This window comes from Lactuca saligna, chromosome 5, assembly GCF_052625555.1.
Source record: "Lactuca saligna cultivar CGN05327 chromosome 5, ASM5262555v1, whole genome shotgun sequence".
Taxonomy (NCBI): Eukaryota; Viridiplantae; Streptophyta; class Magnoliopsida; order Asterales; family Asteraceae; genus Lactuca; species Lactuca saligna.
The window spans coordinates 122,657,558-122,677,350 of NC_136421.1; the positions used below are offsets into that span (position 1 = coordinate 122,657,558).

At 38.1% G+C, this 19,793-nt stretch overlaps 1 protein-coding gene across 1 annotated transcript; it reads right to left on the bottom strand.

Annotated features, from left to right (window-relative positions):
* Window positions 1-16,211: 16,211 nt before the first annotated feature.
* Window positions 16,212-19,516, bottom strand: LOC144997491 (putative serine/threonine-protein kinase PBL23). Its single transcript, XM_078957400.1, has 4 exons — window positions 18,507-19,516; window positions 18,309-18,410; window positions 17,230-18,165; window positions 16,212-17,017 (listed from the first exon to the last, which is right to left on the bottom strand). The coding sequence occupies exons 1-3, from the start codon at window positions 19,413-19,415 to the stop codon at window positions 17,713-17,715; spliced, it is 1,464 nt and encodes a 487-aa protein (XP_078813526.1). The 5' UTR covers window positions 19,416-19,516; the 3' UTR covers window positions 16,212-17,017; window positions 17,230-17,712.
* Window positions 19,517-19,793: the final 277 nt, after the last annotated feature.

Genomic DNA, 19,793 nt, shown 5'->3' on the forward strand with positions numbered 1-19,793 from the left:
GATGTGGCCTTTGGGCCAAGAGAGGAGTAAAATGGTCTTTTACCCTTAAGAGGGTGCCAAGAGAGGGTTGAATCTAGTCTTGAGAGTTATATTCATGAGAGTATTTTCCTTATGTGTTAGGCAGTGGCAAGTTCGAGATTCAAGTGTGGGGATATCTGTTTTCTGCTTGCCAGGTGAGTCTTCTGACTATACTTTACCTTGATCAAGTAACTAGAGTTATGTGACCGAGTATTTGTATGTTATGTATGTTATGTGTTGTACTGCATTATTTCTATGTGATTTATGATGTGCATGTTTACAGAGTTAGAACCGGAAGGTTCCCAGAGTTAGAACCGGATGGTTCACAGAGTTAGAACCAGAGGGTTCATAGAGTACGGTCCACGGACCCATAGAGCTATAGCCTCGAGTGGCTAATAGGTGTTATGTGTGGTATTTTAGGGGACTCACTAAGCTTCGTGCTTATAGTGTTTTGTGTTATGTATTTCAGGTATCTCTCAGGATCACAGGACGGCACCGGCTCGATTGTACACACCAGAGAAAGAGTCATGTTTTGAGGATCCTGGTTTATTAAGCAAGTGAAAATGGAGTTATGTTTTTGTAATTCGATTATGACTGGAATTTTAAGAAAAGTGTTTTTAAGAATTAACGATTATAATTAAATGAAAAATTGTTTTGAAATTTACAGTGTTACAAGTTAGTATCAGAGCCTTGGTTTGAGGGATTCGGATGCACCTTCGGGTAAATCTGGACTCAAACTGAGGATTTAAGAAAAAATTTTAAAAAGAAATGTGTTTTTATAAAGAGAATAAGAGTTTCAAAGAGAAAGCAAAAAGAGCAGTGTGTACAATCAACCAGATCCCGAACGGTGATTTCCCAAAACACCCTTATTTTGTGTTATGAGATATTTGTGATATATTTTATGAGATAGTGTGCATGCTAGAGGCAGGCTAAGAAATTCATATTTTAGGACTAGAGTGGCCTGATTTGTGATGCCTTAGCCTAGGGTTGCTGATATATTTGATGTGCTTTTGAGTATGTGCTGAGCGAGAGTGTCCAGCAGGAAAATTTTAGGGGATTTGTGCAGGGGAGTAATATGGAAGAGGTATCTATATGAGCATATGAGGAGCTTGCTGAGAGGGTATCCAGATGCCCACGTGGGGCGGAGTTGTTAGAGTTCAGTGATATCCATCATGAATGAGGAAGGTGAGTGGATAATAACATAAGGAGGTTTTTCGTGCTGAAGGGGACGCTTCAATGCCCGAATGCTGCTTGCTTCGTGCTTTGTGGAACTCTCGATGATGGGAGTCAGCTACTATGTGAATATGATGATATTTAGGAGGTAGACAGTTGGCATCATTAGGAGCTCTTCAGCAACTGATAGCAGAGAAATGTGGGAATCTAGGAAGAGCCTAGGGAGTAACCTTAGCCATATGAGTGTGCTGGTAGGGTAGATAATTTCGTTGGGGAGCGAGCACGCGCGATGGGATTGGTGAAAGAGCAGGTCGAGCAGCTACTTAGGAGCTTCGGGATAGTCTGTGTGGAAAGTATGGGTAGATGTGGCAGGTAGTATGGGCCCATACTACTGAAAGAAGAGGGCCCATACTTGATACAGGGAGTATTCTGGAGGTTCTAAGGAGCGGATTGAGGAGTGATGTTGTGGTTCGAGCACCATACATCGGAGCGGATTGAGGAGTGATGTTATGGTTCGAGTACCATACATCAGAGTAGATTGAGGAGTGATGTTATGGTTTGGGTACCATACATTGGAGCGGAGTGAGGAGTGATGTTATGGTTCGAGTACCATACATCAGAGCGGATTAAGGAGTGATGTTATGGTTCGGGTACCATAATCAGATCGGATTGCGGAGTGATGTTATGGTTCGAGTACCATACATCGAAGCGGATTGAGGAGTGATGTTATGGTTCGGGTACCATACATCGGAGCGGATTGAGGAGTGATGTTATGGTTCGGGTACCATACATCGGAGTGGATTGAGGAATGATGTTATGGTTCGAGTACCATACATCAGAACGGATTGAGGAGTGATGTTATGGTTCGGGTACCATACACCGGAGCACATTAAGAAGAGATGTCATGGAATGAGTACCATGGTTCGTAGTGAATGATGCTTGTGATTCTCCGGTTATCAGGTCATAATTGAGTTCGAAGAGGCATCCCTTGAGAGGGAGATCGAGAGCCTCTTAGAGTATTTTAGTAAGGAGTCAGAGAGAGGGGAAAATTTTGGTCTGAGTTGAGCAATCAGTCGATAGAGGAGATGTCACCTTCTATGATCTGGGTGGTACTAATTATGTTCGTGTGCAAAACATGAGAAGCATGATGTTTAAGTTATGGGTTTGGGGGTAAACCCTGCAGGTTGTCATTGATGATGATTTTCCACCAGAGTATCAGGTAGCATCTGTGCCGCGAGGCAGTGATTTACCATGAATAGATAGTCAGTTGGGACTGAGATAGTCGAGGACCACATTACACTTATTTGAGTATAGTAGGGTGTATTGTAGTGGTATCAGTGGGGGGTTCAGTCGAGTTTAGCAGTGCAATGGGTTTTCTATCTATGTAGGTATTGAATATGGGAGTGGGTCCCTATTCTTGGGATGATCCATGTGTTGGAACGTTGGTTGATGAGTTGAGGTGGGGGTACGATGATTTTGTGGTTCATTCTATTAGTCAGCGATGTTATTGGGCAGGTGAGTTGTTTGGTATTGGATTGGTACGAGACTTGGAGCGACTAGAGGAAGTCGTGACGAGAAGTTCTTGAGGATTTCATCTAAGGTTCAGAGTATATGAGGTCAATTGATTTCCTTAAAGGGGATTATCGGGCGTTGTGTAGCACTTTCCAGGGGCAGGTACGATTTTGCTGGTGAAAATAGTTTGTGAGATGCTTGTGTGCCAATTGGTGATGGTCCGAACCCTGAGTGGGGGAGAACCGGGTACCGTATGGAAGAAAGCAGAGACTTGTCAAGAGCGGTTATAAGTGGAGTATAAAGATCTGCGGTAAGAATTCATGAAACCAGAGATGTTGGTGATCGAGGAAAGGGGTCAGAGTGAGTTAATGCAGGAAGTACTTGTTTGAGAAGGATGAATGTCTCCACGATAGGTGGTTAATGGTCAGGAACCTGGTAGTAGTCAGTGTTGTTGCAAGTAGGTAGAGAATGATTGGGCAGCCAACTCCCGGGTCGGTATGCGTATTATTGCTTGGATTTTGAGCGGTAGGAAAAAGGGTTTCGAAGAATTATCAACGTATTCCGTAGCTTTAGTGTTTTCTCATATTCCAATTGAGTAATTGGATACACCGAAGTTGAAATTTGGGAAAAATGAAGATCTGATTATGGGGTTCAGAGGAAATGTATTATTGTATCTATATGATGCTTGGGGCAGGAGATCAGTGGTTGTGGCAGGATCTTGTGATGTTCTGTTGGGGTGTTCCGAGGTATCCGGGTATGATATCTTGATTTCGGAGTTATTCGTGAATCTTGAGTTGAGACGACTTGTGTTATATCAAGTACCTATGGATCTAGTGGGAGCCCTTCGAGTATCGGCATCCAGAGGGATTATTTAAGAGAGTGGATCTCCGCAAGGGTAGACATTTTGTTATGTCGATTGCCTCCAAAGTCTGTTATGCATATTCGAGTCGAGTATGGGTAGCTACCTATGATAGTCTGCGGAGCATGAGTTAGTGGAGGTAGAGAGTGTTGTGATACTGCGAGGAGCCGTAGTACTCACTAGTTAGAGGGTGTTGCGATACTGCAGGGAGCCATAGTGCTCACTAGTCAGAGGGTGTTGTGATACTACGGGGGGGCGTAGTACTCACTAGTCAGAGGGTGTTGTGATACTGCGGGGAGCCGTAGAACTCACTAGTCATAGGGTGTTCTGATACTACGGGGAGCCGTAGTACTCACTAGTCAGAGAGTGTTGTGATACTGTGGGGAGCCGTAGTACTCGCTAGTCTTTGAGAGGTCATCATGATGTTGCGGGGAGCCATAGTACTCACTAGATGGCAAGAGAATGAGATAATGGAGTGTTCTCCGATCAGTGTATGATGTGGAAGAGTTTTGGGCTTGAGTAGCCCTAGTATTGAGTTTTTGGAGCCTGGGTGTTGAACCGGGGGCGAGACTGGGGTCTCCGTCTCTATCAAGAGATGCGGCGAGATGCGCAAGGGATATGCGTAGCAGACACCAGAGATCAGAGTTGAGACAATCCTCGGTTGGATTGTATTTTTCTCGCATAAGGAAAAGAGAATTTCGTGTCTTGCGTGTCACTGGGCCGGGATAGTGGTCACGGGGAAGAAGTTAGTGGGATATTTGGATCATGATATGGGTGACCTTTGGAGGCTCAGCTGTGGAGTCAAAAGCTGACCTGGTGTTCAGTCTCAAAGAGGGATATGAGAAATGAGCTAGAGCTTATCATGGTGATGTCTGAGGTCACTTGAGAGCAAGCAAACGATTTAGACGCTCGAAGACATGCTTCGGGCATGTGTATTAGATTTCGGAGGGAGTTGTGGCACGTATTTACCCTTGGTTGAGTTTTCCCATATCGACAGCCATCATTCAAGCATTGGTATGCCACCCTTTGAGCTGTTGTATGGGAGGAGGTGTCGGACCCCCATTTGCTGGGGAGAGGTCGGGTAGCATGTTATGGGTAATACGGAGATTGGGCTGCAAACGACTATGCAGATTTAGTAGGTTAGGCAGAGGTTATTGACCGCTCAGAGTCATCAGATGAGTTATGCGGACAGGCGCCGGTCCGAGATCGAGTTCCAGATCGGCGACCTTGTGCTCCTGAAGGTCTCTCCTTGGAAATGAGTGATTCGATTAAAGAAGAGGGCAAGTTGGGGCCCCGATATGTTGGTCCATTCAGGGTGGTCGCGAGGGTAGGTAGGGTAGCCTATCGTTTGGAGTTGCCATCAGAGTTGGGTCAGATTCACGACACTTTCCACGTGTCGCAGTTGCGAAAGTGCGTAGCCGAAGAGTCAGCAGTAGTGCCGCTAGAGGATATTCAAGTGGATGCGATCCTGAATTATGCTAAGAAACCAACAGCGGTCAGAGATCGAAGGACTAAGATTCTGAGGAATAAAGAGGTGCCACTGGTGCAGATCCAGTGGCAGCATCGTAAAGCAATAGAGTTAGCTTGGGAGCCGGAGCGTGAGATGCGTGAGCAGCATCCAGAGTTATTTACAGAGCGAGACTTCGAGGGCGAAGTCTAATTCTAGTTGGGGAGGATTGTAACACCCCGGATTCCCAAGTATTATTTTATTCTTTTATTTTTGGGTGAGTGTGAGGAGACTCGGCAAGTTGGAGTCCAAACTCACCGAGTAGTATCGCGGTTTTGTGCGCGGGTTCGCGTCTGGACTCGGCGAGTCCAAAAGTGGACTCGACGAGTCCACACTGTTTAATGAAACCCTAATTTCCAGGGTTTGAGACCTATTTAAAGGGGCTTATGGCCGTCATTTGCGGCCACCAACCCCAGAGAGAAACCCTAAAGAGATTTTGAGCATTTTGGGAGAGAGAAGAGGCCATTGTTTACCTTTGAAGCTTTGTTTGGCAAGGCAAAGGAGATTCTAGTTAAGAGGAGGCAAGGGAGGTGGACATCCTTCGATTTTGGAGCTCAGAGCATCATCTTGGAGGTATATTTTGGCTTCCTTTTCTGTTGTCATGATAAACATGGGGGTTAGGGTTTCATGACCCCTTTGTTGGTTAGATTTGTTTTCCATTTCGTCCCTATTTGTGATAAGGCTTGGGATGAGAGCCATAGAGGTCCAGAGAAGCTTTATTCCTTAAGCTTTATGAGGATTCATGGGAGTTTTGACCTAGAATTATGAGATATGGGGCTAAGACATCATCTAGGAGCAAATAGTTGTTGCTTAAGCACCAAGGTTTGGACTTTACGTGATTATCAAGCCTGGGGAGGCCAGATCTATGTGTGATGGAACAGATCTGACCTCATAAATGAGTTTGAGTTATGCATGGCATGGACTTGCCGAGTCTAAAGAACAGACTCGGCGAGTAGCATGAAGTTTGCCCGTAACCACTCAGCGAGTGGTCTTGTCGAGTTGAGGGGTCGACTCAGTGAGTCAGGGAGAGTCAGGGGGGACTGAGTCAAGCCGAAACTCGTCGAGTTATTCTTGAGACTCGGCGAGTTGAGTCGTGGTGGCCCCGCGATTTATGCCAGTTGAAACTCGTCGAGTTAGAGAAATACTTGAAGTATCAAGAGAGGATCCAAGGGAGTCAGTGAACACATGTAGACTCGCCGAGTCGCCCTAGTGCACTCGCCGAGTCCGGTCAAGGTTGATCGTTGACTTTTGTTGACTTTTAGGGTTTGGTCAGCGATGTGGCCTTTGGGCCAAGAAAGGAGTAAAATGGTCTTTTACCCTTAAGAGGGTGCCAAGAGAGGGTTGAATCTAGTCTCAAGAGTTATATTCATGAGAGTATTTGCCTTATGTGTTAGGCGGTGGCGATTTCGAGATTCAAGTGTGGGGATATCTGCTTTCTACTTGTCAGGTGAGTCTTCTCACTACACTTTACCTTGAGTAGGTAACCAGAGTTATGTGACAAAGTATTTGTATTCTATGTATGTTATGTGTTGTACTTCATTATTTCTATGTGATTTATGTTGTGCATGTTTACAGAGCTAGAACCGGAAGGTTCCCAGAGTTAGAACCGGAAGGTTCACAAAGTTAGAACCAGAGGGTTCATAGAGTAGGGTCCACGGACCCACAGAGTTATAGCCTCGAGTGGCTAATATGTGTTATGTGTGGTATTTTGGGGGACTCACTAAGCTTCGTGCTTATAGTGTTTTGTGTTATGTATTTCAGGTATCTCTCAGGATCACGGGACGACACCGGCTCGATTGTACACACCAGAGAAAGAGTCATGTTTTGAGGATCCTGGTTTATTAAGCAAGTGAAAATGGAGTTATGTTTTTGTAATTTGATTATCACTGGAATTTTAAGAAAAGTGTTTTTAAGAATTAACGATTATTTTTAAATGAAAAATTGTTTTGAAATTTACGGTGTTACATTGTATGTGTTGCATTCCAGGCTCTTGGAGCTTGTTTTAACCCATAAATCGCTTTGTCAAGAATGTAGACATGATCAGGATGTACCTAATTTATAAATCCAGGTGGTTGTTCAACATACACGGTTTCTTCAAGTTCTCCATTTAAGAATGCACATTTAACATCCATTTGAAAAACTTCAAAGTCTTTGTGAGCTGCATAAGCTAAAAATATGCGAACTGCTTCGAGTCTTGCGACAGGAGCAAAAGTTTCTTCATAGTCTATTCCTTCTTGTTGAGAATATCCTTTAACCACTAGTCTAGCTTTATTTCGAATAATATTGCCATCTTTGTCAGTTTTATTTTTAAAAATCCATTTTAATCCGACAATTGAAACATCAGAAGGTTTAGGAATTAATCTCCAAACCTCGTTTCGTTCAAATTCAGCCAGTTCAGATTGCATAGCAACAACCCAATCTGAGTGTTCCATAGCATTCTTTACTGTATTTCGCTCTATATTCGAAATAAAGACATTAAACATACACAGTTCTTGATTCGCATTTAGTACCTCATTTCTCGCACGAATTTGAGCTCTTGTCAGCACACCATCTTGTCGATTTCCAATTACCTATTCTTTTGGATGATTTCTTGTCCATTTCTCAAGTGGTGGATAATCTGGATTTAATTCCAATGGTGCATCTTCATATATATATATATATATATATATATATATATATATATATATATATATATATATATATATATATATATATATATATATATATATATCTTCATTTTCAGATCCTGCAACAGAAAAATTATCATTTAGTTCATGAAACTCATCATTTTCATCAAGATTAATTGTCTCTGTTTCATCATGCTCCCCTTCAACATGATGTTCATCTTGATGCTCCTCCTCCAAATGATGTTCCTGTTGATTTTGTGAATGCTCCCCCTCAACTTGATGATTCATATTTTCATTCTCCCCCTCGAAAGTTTGCTCTACCATATTAACTCTAGGCACACTTTCGCAAGTTATCGACGTTGTAGTGATTGTTGAATCATCATTATGTTTTGAGGATTCTGATGTTTGATTATCAGGAACATTCGTTTCTGCATCAATTTCCCTATCAGGAATTCCGAAAATTAAGTCATAATCAAAATCATTTATTTCAGAATTATCGATTTGAGTATTTGAATCGACAAGTATTGATTTATGTTCAAATTTACTATCCGTTTGTTTAAGATAGTATTCATCAAAAGTTAAGTTGAAAGTTTCTTCAACTTTTCTTGTTTGCTTGTTTAGCACCCTGTATGCTACTAAATTTTGCTAATATCCTAAAAATATGCCTTCATCAGCTTTAGCTTGGAACTTTGTCAAATTATCTTTGAGATTCATTATGAAGCACCTACAACCAAAAACATGGAAAAAATTGACATTAGGTTTTCGATTGTTGATGATTTCATATGGAGTGATATTGAATCTGCGATGAATAAATGATCTATTCTGAGTAAAGCATGCAGTTGAAACTGCTTCAGCCCAAATATATTGAGGTAGATTCGCATATGTTAACATTGTTCTGGATGCTTCGCATAGTGATCGATTTCTTCTTTCAACAACACCATTTTGTTGAGGAGTATATGGTGATGAGAAGTTATGCGAAATGACTTTACTTGTGAGAAAAGAATCAAAAACTTGATTTTTAAACTCAGAACCATTATCACTTTTAATTTTGAGAACACTCTTTTTCAGACTAAGCTCAATCTTTTTGATAAATTCAATCATTGTCTGAGCAACTTCAGATTTTAACCTGAGAAAAAAATACCCATGTGAATCGAGAAAAATCATCAACAATAACTAAAATGTACCGCTTTTTATTGATTGTAGCAACAGTCGACAGTCCACCTAAGTCAATGTAAAGAAGTTCCAATGGTTCCACAATTTTTGAATCTATCACAATTGGATGACTTTTTCGATGTTGTTTTCCTTGTTCGCAAGTTGCACACAGAGAATTATTGTTAAATTTTAGTACAGGTAAACCTCGAACTAAATCTTCAGTGACAAGTTTGTTAATATTGTGAAAGTTCAAGTGTGACAATCTTTTATGCCATAGCCAGCTGACATCATTAGATGCCTTTGATAGTAAACACACAGCAGGTTTTCCCACGATTGGTTTGATGTCCAGTGTAAACATATCACCATATCTTTTGGATTTGAGAAGTACTTCGTTTGTCTTCGCATTTGAAATGATATTTCCTTCTTCATTAAACATAACATGATTTCCAATACCCACAACAAGTTGTGAAACACTAATCAAGTTATGTTGAAGACCTTCAACATAAGCAACCCTGTTAACAGTGAATTGTCCATTTGTGACTTTCCCATAGCCTTTCACTTGACACTTGTGATTATTTCCAAATTTGACTACTCCAGCATTTTCCAAGCTTCTATAATCTCGCAAGTTTTCCTTTCTTCCAGTCATATGACGAGAGCAACCACTATCAATATACCATTTTGCATCATATTGCTCGTCACATATCACCTGCATTTATTGAAAAAATTTAGGAACCCAACACTTGTTGGGTCCATCATTAGTAGAATGAAACAAATTCTTTGAATTGAAAAACCATGTTTTCACTTTATTTGTGACAGAATCCATTATATCAACATCATTAGATCTAAATATTGAAATATAGTCGTTCAAAAGTTTTGGATTTCCATTGATTGTAATCTCATCCTTCACAACATTTGTAGCTTTGATAACTGGTTTCCATTTTTGAACTGAAACTTGCAAATTATGAGATGGTGAAGTAGCAGTGGAAGAATTATTTGCGAACTTGTCAAATGCATTCTTTATTTTTTTCTCTGAAAACTTCCCACTTTGATATTGTCTTCCTTTCCCTTCATCCCAACGATTGATCGTACTTACACCAGATTTTCCTTTTGTATACGAAACTTTAGTCAGTTTTGAAATTGAATGTCACACCCCGAACCAATCGGTGGAAACGTCCGAGGGCTTATTGTGACTCAATTGAATACCATCACAACGATTATACATGAATCATAACATCATTCATCACCAAGAATTGAAATATTACAACTAATATTGTTTACATTCAGTACATTGTTTTAAACATTACATTTCCATAACTTAAACCGTTCGATACTAATTTAAACAAAGCACCGTGACATCACTGCATACATATTCTTCGATTTACCTGTTACCTGAGAATACAAGTATTTTGGAAAACGTCAACATATGAAATGTTGGTGAGTTCATAAGTCATGTTTGAAAAATAATGATTTCTGTGTAGTTTGAAAACCCAGAAAATCCGATATTTTCTGAAAAGAGTATTGTTTAGTAAAAGTGTGGAGATTCGTAGTATGCTTGTCGATTTTCGTAAACGTGTATAATTGTTAAACCTTGTATATATCACTTAGATAAAAGTATTGAACTTCCTGGGAAAACCTGATGTTTTCCTTGTACATAGAATTTCGTGTCTTGTTTATTGTTATACCGATTCGACGATTGTTTCCGATAATTCCAGGTCACATTGGATTAATTATGGGTTATGAGTCGTTATAATCACGCATTAATGAAAATGACTAGTTTATAACTACCAATTACAAACGATCCTTTTGGCGTCGTCCGTAAGACTCATTTAATCCAACCACCGTGACTTCTCATAGCCCCACAACTGAGGAGAAAAGAGGGTACGGAGCCCTTGTTATATCCATAAGTCATTCAAGGCTATCGTGAATGCGAAAGGCACTAGGCCCGACTCGCATTTGACTACTCGACTTTGCTAGCAGTACCAATGGGCCCTTGGGGCCCAACAGCACAATAAAGCTATTGAAAGTCCTTTTACATGGAATTAGGTCATAGAAGGCCCAATAACATATAAGCGTGTTCCCTTCGAGCCCAAAGATCATGTTATTGGGCTAGCTAGGCCCAACAAGCACGATTTGAAACTTTCAAGCCCAAAGATTGAATATTGACTTCTCATGAATTTCGCGTGTTTATTGAAGTACTTATTGTTTATTGATTTTTTATTCGTTATTGATTCGAGACCGAATCAATTCGTTTGATAACAATATTGGTGTTGAAAGCATATTTGTTATTACGTTTCGCCGGAAGTCGTGGTACTCGTATTTTATCTTAATGGATTTATTGTTTTTTTTAAATAAGAGTTTACCTTTTATGACCCTTCTTGGATAGAATTTACACTTTTAACCCTTTATATAAAAGAATTTCCATTTTAGTCCTTAAACCATTTTTCCGGACACTTTAGTATCAAAACTTATTAAAAAGACATTTTTAGCCTAGATTTACTTGATAAACAGCTTAAGTCCTTCAAAAATAATTTTTCTCTCGGTTGGAACCCTTATTTTCGCAACTTTACAGTTTTGGACCGAAATGGAAAAATTTTGCATTTTTGATCCCTTTTGACTTTGAAAACATTTTTGACCCTTGAATTAGTTTTATTACACTGGTAGCCCCCTGTTTTACATAAATTTGCAATTTCAGCCCCTCTATTTCAGAATTTTCGCAATTTGGGGCTTATTGGGCCGAAAAGCCCATTTTTAGCCCATTATGTTCAAAATTTACATTTTAAGCCCCTCAAAAGTGTTGTTTTTTAGAAAAAAATTTATTAGAAACTTTTTGGACTCTTTCCAACCTCCAAAAATTATCATTTGTCGATTTGGGCCCTTAACTTTGGTATTTTTAACAATTTGAGCCCAAAAATGGGTTTTATGTCCAAAAATGTTCATCCTAACCAAATAAATTATTTTTATTGACTTGATTAGTGTAAAATGGTATAAGATATTTTTGCTTCATTCCTCATTTTGTAGATCTTGGTTTTTAAGTATTTTAGACTAACATATTCATCACATAGCACATAAAATCATACATACAAACATAAAATCACACAAGGCATACATGAACTCATAGATCTAGACATTTGCTTGTATTCTCCCCCACAAAAACTTATAAAAACAGAAAAATAGGGGGTATGAAGCTCACCTTGGGTGTGGTTGTGGTTTTGGAAGGAAAAATGAGAAGAAATTCGGCCATAGAAACCTTCTTTGGAAGATTTCGAACTTGGATGCTTCTTAAGTGCTAGATCATGAGTTTTAATGAATTAAGAGGTGATTTTTGGATGAAATGAAGTAGCTAGCTTATGGATCTAAGAAATTTCTTACCTTAGATGATGATTTTTATGGAAGAAGCCCTTGAACTCGTCTTAGATCTCGAAAATATGGAGGATAAATGAGAGAGTTTCTTGAGAGAATAGTGAGTGAAATGTGTGCGTGTGTGCTTGGAATCGGTCGAGAGCAAGAGAGAGAGGGAGAAGAAGAGGTTGTATCATGGAAGTATGGTAATTTCATGGAAATCCCTTGAATAATTGTGAGGTGGCACACACAAAGTCAACTCTTTCCTCTTTATGGGCTTGGGCCAAGAATGGAGAGGGAAAGAGGAGGTTTTTGGGCTTTTTTTCCCTTAAGCCCATATTATAATTAAGCTAGATGATGCTTGACCTAAATAAATTAAAGTGTAGTTTTTATGACCTATTAGGGCTAAATTAGGTTAATTATAGCCCAAAATGGTTCATATAATTAATTTATTTCATTCTAGGCCCAATATGGCCCAAAATATTGAAATAAATGAAAGTGGGTCCAATTAGAGCCCATTTAAGAGTTCTAAGCCCAATATGGTAAAATTGGAAGCTTATTGGTCCATTGGGCCCAATAAGAAATTCCTAGTCCAAAATGGACTTAAACAAGAACTCATAGGGTTTCCAATTGCTTGTTGACTATTTGTAGTGCTTGTATGAAGTGTTTGATTGAAATTTTGTTGTCATAGAGTAAGTATCATGCATGCTTTCATGTCTTTGATTCATAATTTGACTTAAGTGTTGTAGTTACAAGGCACAAAAATTTCTAGTTGTGACATCGAAGGATTTGGAAAAATTGGTTGTGTTGGTGAAAATTTCACTTTTGTTTGAGTTGAATTTTTCAAAGTTGATAAATTATTCGTGAATTTTCCAACATTTTGAAACTTTTGATTCTTTACAAATTTTTGCGAAGTCTCAAATTTGCTATTGTTGTCATATTTTCGAACATATGGAATTTTATCAACAGAGTTTATTGGTTTGTGAAAACTTGTATCTATTTGTTTAGTTTTGCTTTGAAATTTTGATGATGGTGTATTTGAAATTTGTTCTTTTTCAACTTTTGGTTTGTCATTAGACATAACTTGCCAAAAGATTGCTTTTCTTGCTTTTCTTTTTGAAACATTATTTTTTGTTTAATAATTTCCAACCATCAATTTGAATTCATGAGAATTTAATTTCACTTCAGCCTTTGGTTTTTCAACTTTTTCAAAAACTTTGTTTGCTTTTGCACCATTAATCACCCATTTTTGTGATAATTTTTGTTTTTGAAACACATAAGGATTTTGAGTTAAATTGTTTTCTTCTGTGTTTTGATTTGCGAAAAAACCTTTAGTAGTTGATCTTTGATTATCTTTTTCAATCATTTTGTTGAATTCAGGATGAATTTTCTCAGCATTCCCAGTAGTGACAAAAACTTGATTTGGGAAAATGGTGTTATCAGTGCATACAAAATTTGGATATACCACAGTGTTGGTTTCCAAATAATGTGCACCTTTGTTATTTAAAATTTTATCAAATTCTTTTTTATTTTCAAACACTTGATCAACCACAACTCGTGGAGGTATTTCATGTGAATCTTTCACATCTTCTTTGTTTTCATTAGTGTCATCAGATTTCCGGCTTTCAACTTCCACATTATCAAAATTACAATGTTGCGAAGTAGAGGGTTTTTCAGTTTCATCCCCTACTATTGAACCAACTATAATTTCTTTACCTTTGATCTTAGATATGATATTAATGATTGACAATTTAGAACAATCAAACTCTTCTTCCTCTTCAATTTCACTGATCTCACTCACATTGTCTGAATTGTCATTGACATCAACATAATTGAGTTGAGAATCAAGATTCAAGGTTTTGGTTTTCTTTAATATTTTCACTTGTTCACTCTTTGTCAAACTTTCATTGACAATGTTAACCAACTCATCAGCATTCAAAAATTCATCAATTTTGACAATACCATATGCATATCTATCATCAGGTATTTTGTCAAAGTGAGCAATTGTGCTTTCGCAATCAAAAGAAACAACATCAACTTTTTCACGTTCATATTCAAGAAAAGGTAAAAGTTTCCTATGTTGTTCTTTGCTAATGTCAGAAGAATGATGTAAAGCAGTTAATTTTGCATACATTCGTTTAGCAAAATTACAGTATATGTTCCTTTGTGCTAGCAACAACCTAACATCGTTTGTAAGATTATCCCTATCACAATTTACATTTTTGATCTGTAATTCAAGTTTTTCTACTTTGCTCCTTTTTATTTCTAATTCCTTTTGTGTCTCACCTTGTTGCTTATTCAAATTTTGAGCTTCAGTACTAGTAGACACAATAACAGAATCAAAATAAGCCATAGTATCATCAAATGAAGTGATTTCAGCATCATAAGCAGATAAAGGAATATTAAAAGATTCTAGTATAGCACGTACCTTGGTAGTCATGGGTGATTTGTCTATGGATTTGGATACGAAACACCTTCCTGAAATATCTTTTTCGCAATCTTCAAAGCTTGCGAGCATAGCTCCATGTGTGGGATGCCTCATTTCTTCGTCATCAGACCCTGAAGACCAGATCTGATACGTTCCACTCTCTTCCTCATCAGACTCACCCTTTGCAACCAGTGACATTCCTTTCGCTTTTGCACGCACTTCTTCGAGTTTTTCTGAATAGTAAGCTTCATCTCTAACTTTTTCCTTCTTCTCCTCTTTCTTTCGCAACATGCAATCGGCTGCGAAGTGATTCGCACCATTGCAGTAGTGACAATAAATTCCTGATTCACCTTTCAGCTTCTTCATTTCTTTTGCATTTTTTTTTGTTTCTCATCAGCTTTCTCCATTTTCTTCTTCTCCTCACCTCCAACTTTAGCACTTCCACTCTTCGCATCATTTTCCTTTCCTTTTGGATTAAAAGGCTTTTTGACAAATTTCATAACTCTGTTGTTTGAGTAGAATGCTACAACTTCATCATCAGAGTTCATAAAAAATCCTTCATTATCTGAACCATCTTTTTCATTAACTTCAACTTCTGATACCTTTGAAACAAGAGCCAAAGGACCTCCAATACTCTGTTTTGATTCTTCATACATTTCTGAAACTTCACTTTCATGTGTTTTCAGTTGATTGTAGAGATCATTTAGGTGAGTTGTATCAAAACTCTATTGATTCTTAATCATCATACTTACACTTCGCCATTCCTTGCGAAGTCCCATAATGAAAGTTAAATTGAACTCCATGAGAAACTTAGTGATTCCATACCTATTGCAGTGAAACATAAGCTCCTTCAGTTCAACTAGACATTGCTTCACAGAATTGATCTTCGTCTTTTCGCTACCTTGATACTTCTCTTTTAGAGTGTTCCAGATCTCCTTGGTTGTTTTACAACTACGGATGTAATTGTAAACCACAAGAGGTAGAGCACCTCTTAGTTCCCTCATGCACCTCTTTTCATTATTCTTCAAACATTTTTGTTGTTCAGCAACTTCAGCAGATGTAGTTGATGGTCCAATTGGTTGAACATTAGCAGGAGCTTGCACTGTTCCTTCAATACAATTCCAAAGTTCTTTATCAATTCCATTTAAGTAATCCTCCATTCCATCAGCCCACTAATCATAGTATTCAGGAATTAACATCGGAATTTTGGTTGAGGAACCAAGCAAGTGATAGAAGGAAGTCTTCGTATTCATGTTGAAGTTCGCCATTGATGAACACAGAAATTTTTAGAAAGCTTGAAAAACTTGATGAATTTTAGAATTGATTAACTGAATTGATCACAAATTGCTAATTGATTACTCGACTAAACAATTCAAAGACATAATCAATTCAAATCTGAAGATCAAATTTGATTTTCAAAAACCAAAATGCGCGGAAAATTTTGAGTAAATTTGTTACTCAAAAAGCAAATGATTCTAACACGAAAATCAGATCGATGCAGTTTGAATCCTGCTCTGATACCAATTGATGAGAATTGTTATCGAGATTATGAAAGCAATTATGATTTGAGTGATTGAAAAGTAAGAACACGAAGAGTAAATATTAATCAGATTTATATTGATAAAGACTGATTACAATCATAAGCAGAAAGGATATTTGAGTTTCCCAAAAGTTATCCTCTACTTCTATCCTCAGTCCCTATTTATAGGGAACCTGAGTGTACAAAAAGTATACTAAGTCTATTACAATACGCTTCGCATAAAACTGACTTAGTAAAATAACTAAAAATGCGAAAACTAAATAAACACTCAATTCGACTTTTACAATTTAACATCTACAGAAAATAACAAAAAGAATGATTAAATTAACAAAAAATCGGTTGTTAATATTTCTCAGAATAGAAACATATAATGTATCATCAAAAAGAAAGAAACATAAGTGAAACTAATTATAAAATGTAAAATTATACTCCAAAAAAGGCCAATGTCTTTCCTAGTCTTGCCTATAAAAGAGGTCAAAAGACCTTTCTAGATAAGTGAGAAGTATATAAATACCCCCATTTCACTTAAATTCATTATTCGACTAATTGACAAGTCACTTTCAAACATTATGTTTGACTTATCCAGGGGTGTTTTTCAAAATGACTTATTAACTTATTGGCTTTTCAAAAAGCCAATAAATTAAAACAATGTTTGGTTTTTAGTGTAAAAAATGACTTTTTCAAAAAGCCATAAATTTCTGGCTTCTCCAAAAAAAAATAAGTTGATAAGTAATTTCAAAACCCCTCTCAGTTCCTAGTGTCATAGGGATAGGGTACTTGTTTTTGGGATGTCATCCGAAGTAGAGGATGGCCTTGAAGACGATGCCACATTGACATTTTTCGCTAGGACGTCACTTTGTACCTATGAAAACCAACATATATAAAGCAAGTTATTACATAACTTATAATGAGAAAAACACATTAAATCATCGGAAATCTATCCATTCGATGATTGCCTTTCGTTTTTATTAGATAGTTGTTTCCAACCATATTATATAAACTGTATATGTAAGATTTTTTTTGTTTTCTGCCAAGCAATACAAAGTCAAAGACAAGAGCAATAGAACATCATACTTGGTATTCGAGTGCAGTTTGAAGCTTGCTCACTACAGAGCCCATTGACGGGAGCTTCTTCTGATCTCTTTCCAAACATTGATACGCCAGTGATACAAACATATCATAAGAATTCTGCTCCATTTGATTCCTTAGATTTATATCAACAATTGTATCAAGTGATTGTTCATGATAGCACTTGTTCACCAATACGGGTAAGGATCGGCGGTAATCATCATAAGTATAATCAACACAAAGCCTTGAGCACAAAACTTCAAATAGTACGACACCGAAAGAATAGACGTCTGATTCTTTGGTCAATAACATTGTTTCTATGTACATCGGATCACAATAACCAAGAGTGCCTTTGGCATCAGAGAAAAGAAACGTGTGTTGTTGGTTGGCAGGTCCATATCTAGATAGGCCAAAATCTGCAATTTTAGCATTCCAATTTCGGTCTAACAAGATGTTCGCACTTTTGATATCACGGTGCAAGATTCTTTGCTAGGTGCCCTTGGGATTGTGAAGGTACTCCAAGCCACATGCAGCCCCAAGACAAATCTTGAGACGTTGAGTCCACATGAGGTTGGGGTCATTCAGATAGCGATCAAGGCTCTTGTTTGATGCATACTTGTAAACAATGATCCTTTCCTTGAAATCATCACAAAATCCTTGGAGTGAGATGATATTTTCATGTTTATAAGTGGAAAGCAACATGACTTCGCTCCAAAATGAAACATCTGCTCGATCTTTTGAACGATCCAAACACTTTACAGCACCCACGATGGTCTCACCCTGATCTGAGTAGAAGAATTCTCCTCTAAATACCTTCCCAAACCCCCCTTCCCCAATGAAGTTTCCCTGATTAAAGTTGTTCGTGGCCTCTTGTATGAATCCAAGAGGAAGTCTGAGGTGCTGAAACTCTTTCATGACAAAGGACTTTGTGTTTGTGCTCGACTGCAATTGTTGAAAAATAAGTTAAAAAGTTTCCTAGAAATTATAGTTTGATGGATAAGAAGCTACTGATACATTTTTCATCAAGAAACATGATGATGCAATTGACATAAATGACATATAATGCTTGGCCGAATTCAACTAACCGAATCAACGATTTCAGCTCCCTCCGTGTCACGGGTCTTCTCCCAATGCATATGCTTTACGGATCTCTGATTCGACAGCTTATTTAAAGGTTGAGGTGAAACCTTAACAAAGTGTAGATTTAGTACTAAGTTGTAATAAAAAAACAGATTAAGATGATCACAAAATACGATGGAGCAGAAAAGAAAAAAGCAACATACTTGATACTCAAGTGCGGTTTCTAGTATTCTAAGGATCTCGCTCATCTGCGGACGATCTGCACCGCGCCTCTTCAAACATCGAAAGCCAATCGAAGAAAACACATTCAAAGAAGTAGGATTTATTTCGTCCTTTATGTTACCAAAGATAATTTCATGTAGCTTGTTTTGTTTGTAAAGATCTTTTACCAATGCAGCTAAAGGTCTAGGGTCATGATCACCTTTCTTGGCCATACACAACCTCCCACACAAAACTTCAAACAACACCACACCAAAGGAGTACACGTCTGACTCCTTTGTTAGGTTCCCGGTCTCCATATATTCAGGATCAGTATACCCAAACGTTCCAACAGAAGTAGTAACAAGAAATGAATATATTTGTTGAGTACGAACAACATTGGAAAACCCAATATCTGTGATCTTGGCATTCCAGTTTTCATCTAAAAGGATGTTACTACTTGTAATATCCCGATGCAATACACTTTCCTGGGCCGTAGGATTATGAAGGAATGCAAGTCCACGAGCTGCCCCAATGCATATCTTAAGGCATTGGACCCACATTAGATCATTGCTCTCGAGATGCATGTCCAGACCTCCCTTGGATGCATAATCATATACAAGGATGCTCTGGCCTCTATCATCGCAAAATCCTAAGATGGACTCAAGGTTTTCATGCTTGTAAACAGAAAACATTAGGATCTGATTCCAAAACTCAGTGCCTACTTGCCGGTATCTTTTATCTAAACGTCTTAAAACAACCATGGTAGGCCCCTGGGAAAGGAGGAGTTCTCCCTTGTAAACACTTGCGAAATCTCCTTGCCCAATGAGATGGTCTTTGGCAAAGTTGTTGGTTGCTGATTGTATAGCTTCGAATTGTATTCTGAGGTGTTCAAACTGTTTTTGGACAGACATGGTTTTGAAGATGCACGAAAAATAGGAAACAAGGCTTGGACTTTCAAAGAATTAAAGCTTAAGTGCCTGAAAGAGATGACATTGCATCTATCGTTGCTTAGCAATATAACTTGTAAGCTCAAAGTCAACTCTCTCTCCTTTCCTCCTTACCTACCATTACATAGCGTATTGTTTATTTATTTGAAAATAACTAGTTACCAGCTTGCGAAAATAGCATTATAAAACTAGCATGTGCTTTAAGAACCATCGGTATTTAATATCATATGCTACAGAAATATTTCCTACCTAATAAAATATCATTTCAGATCCACTTGCCCAATAAATTATACTTTCAGATACACTTGGTAATTAAGGAGTTGGTTAGTATCCACCACACGA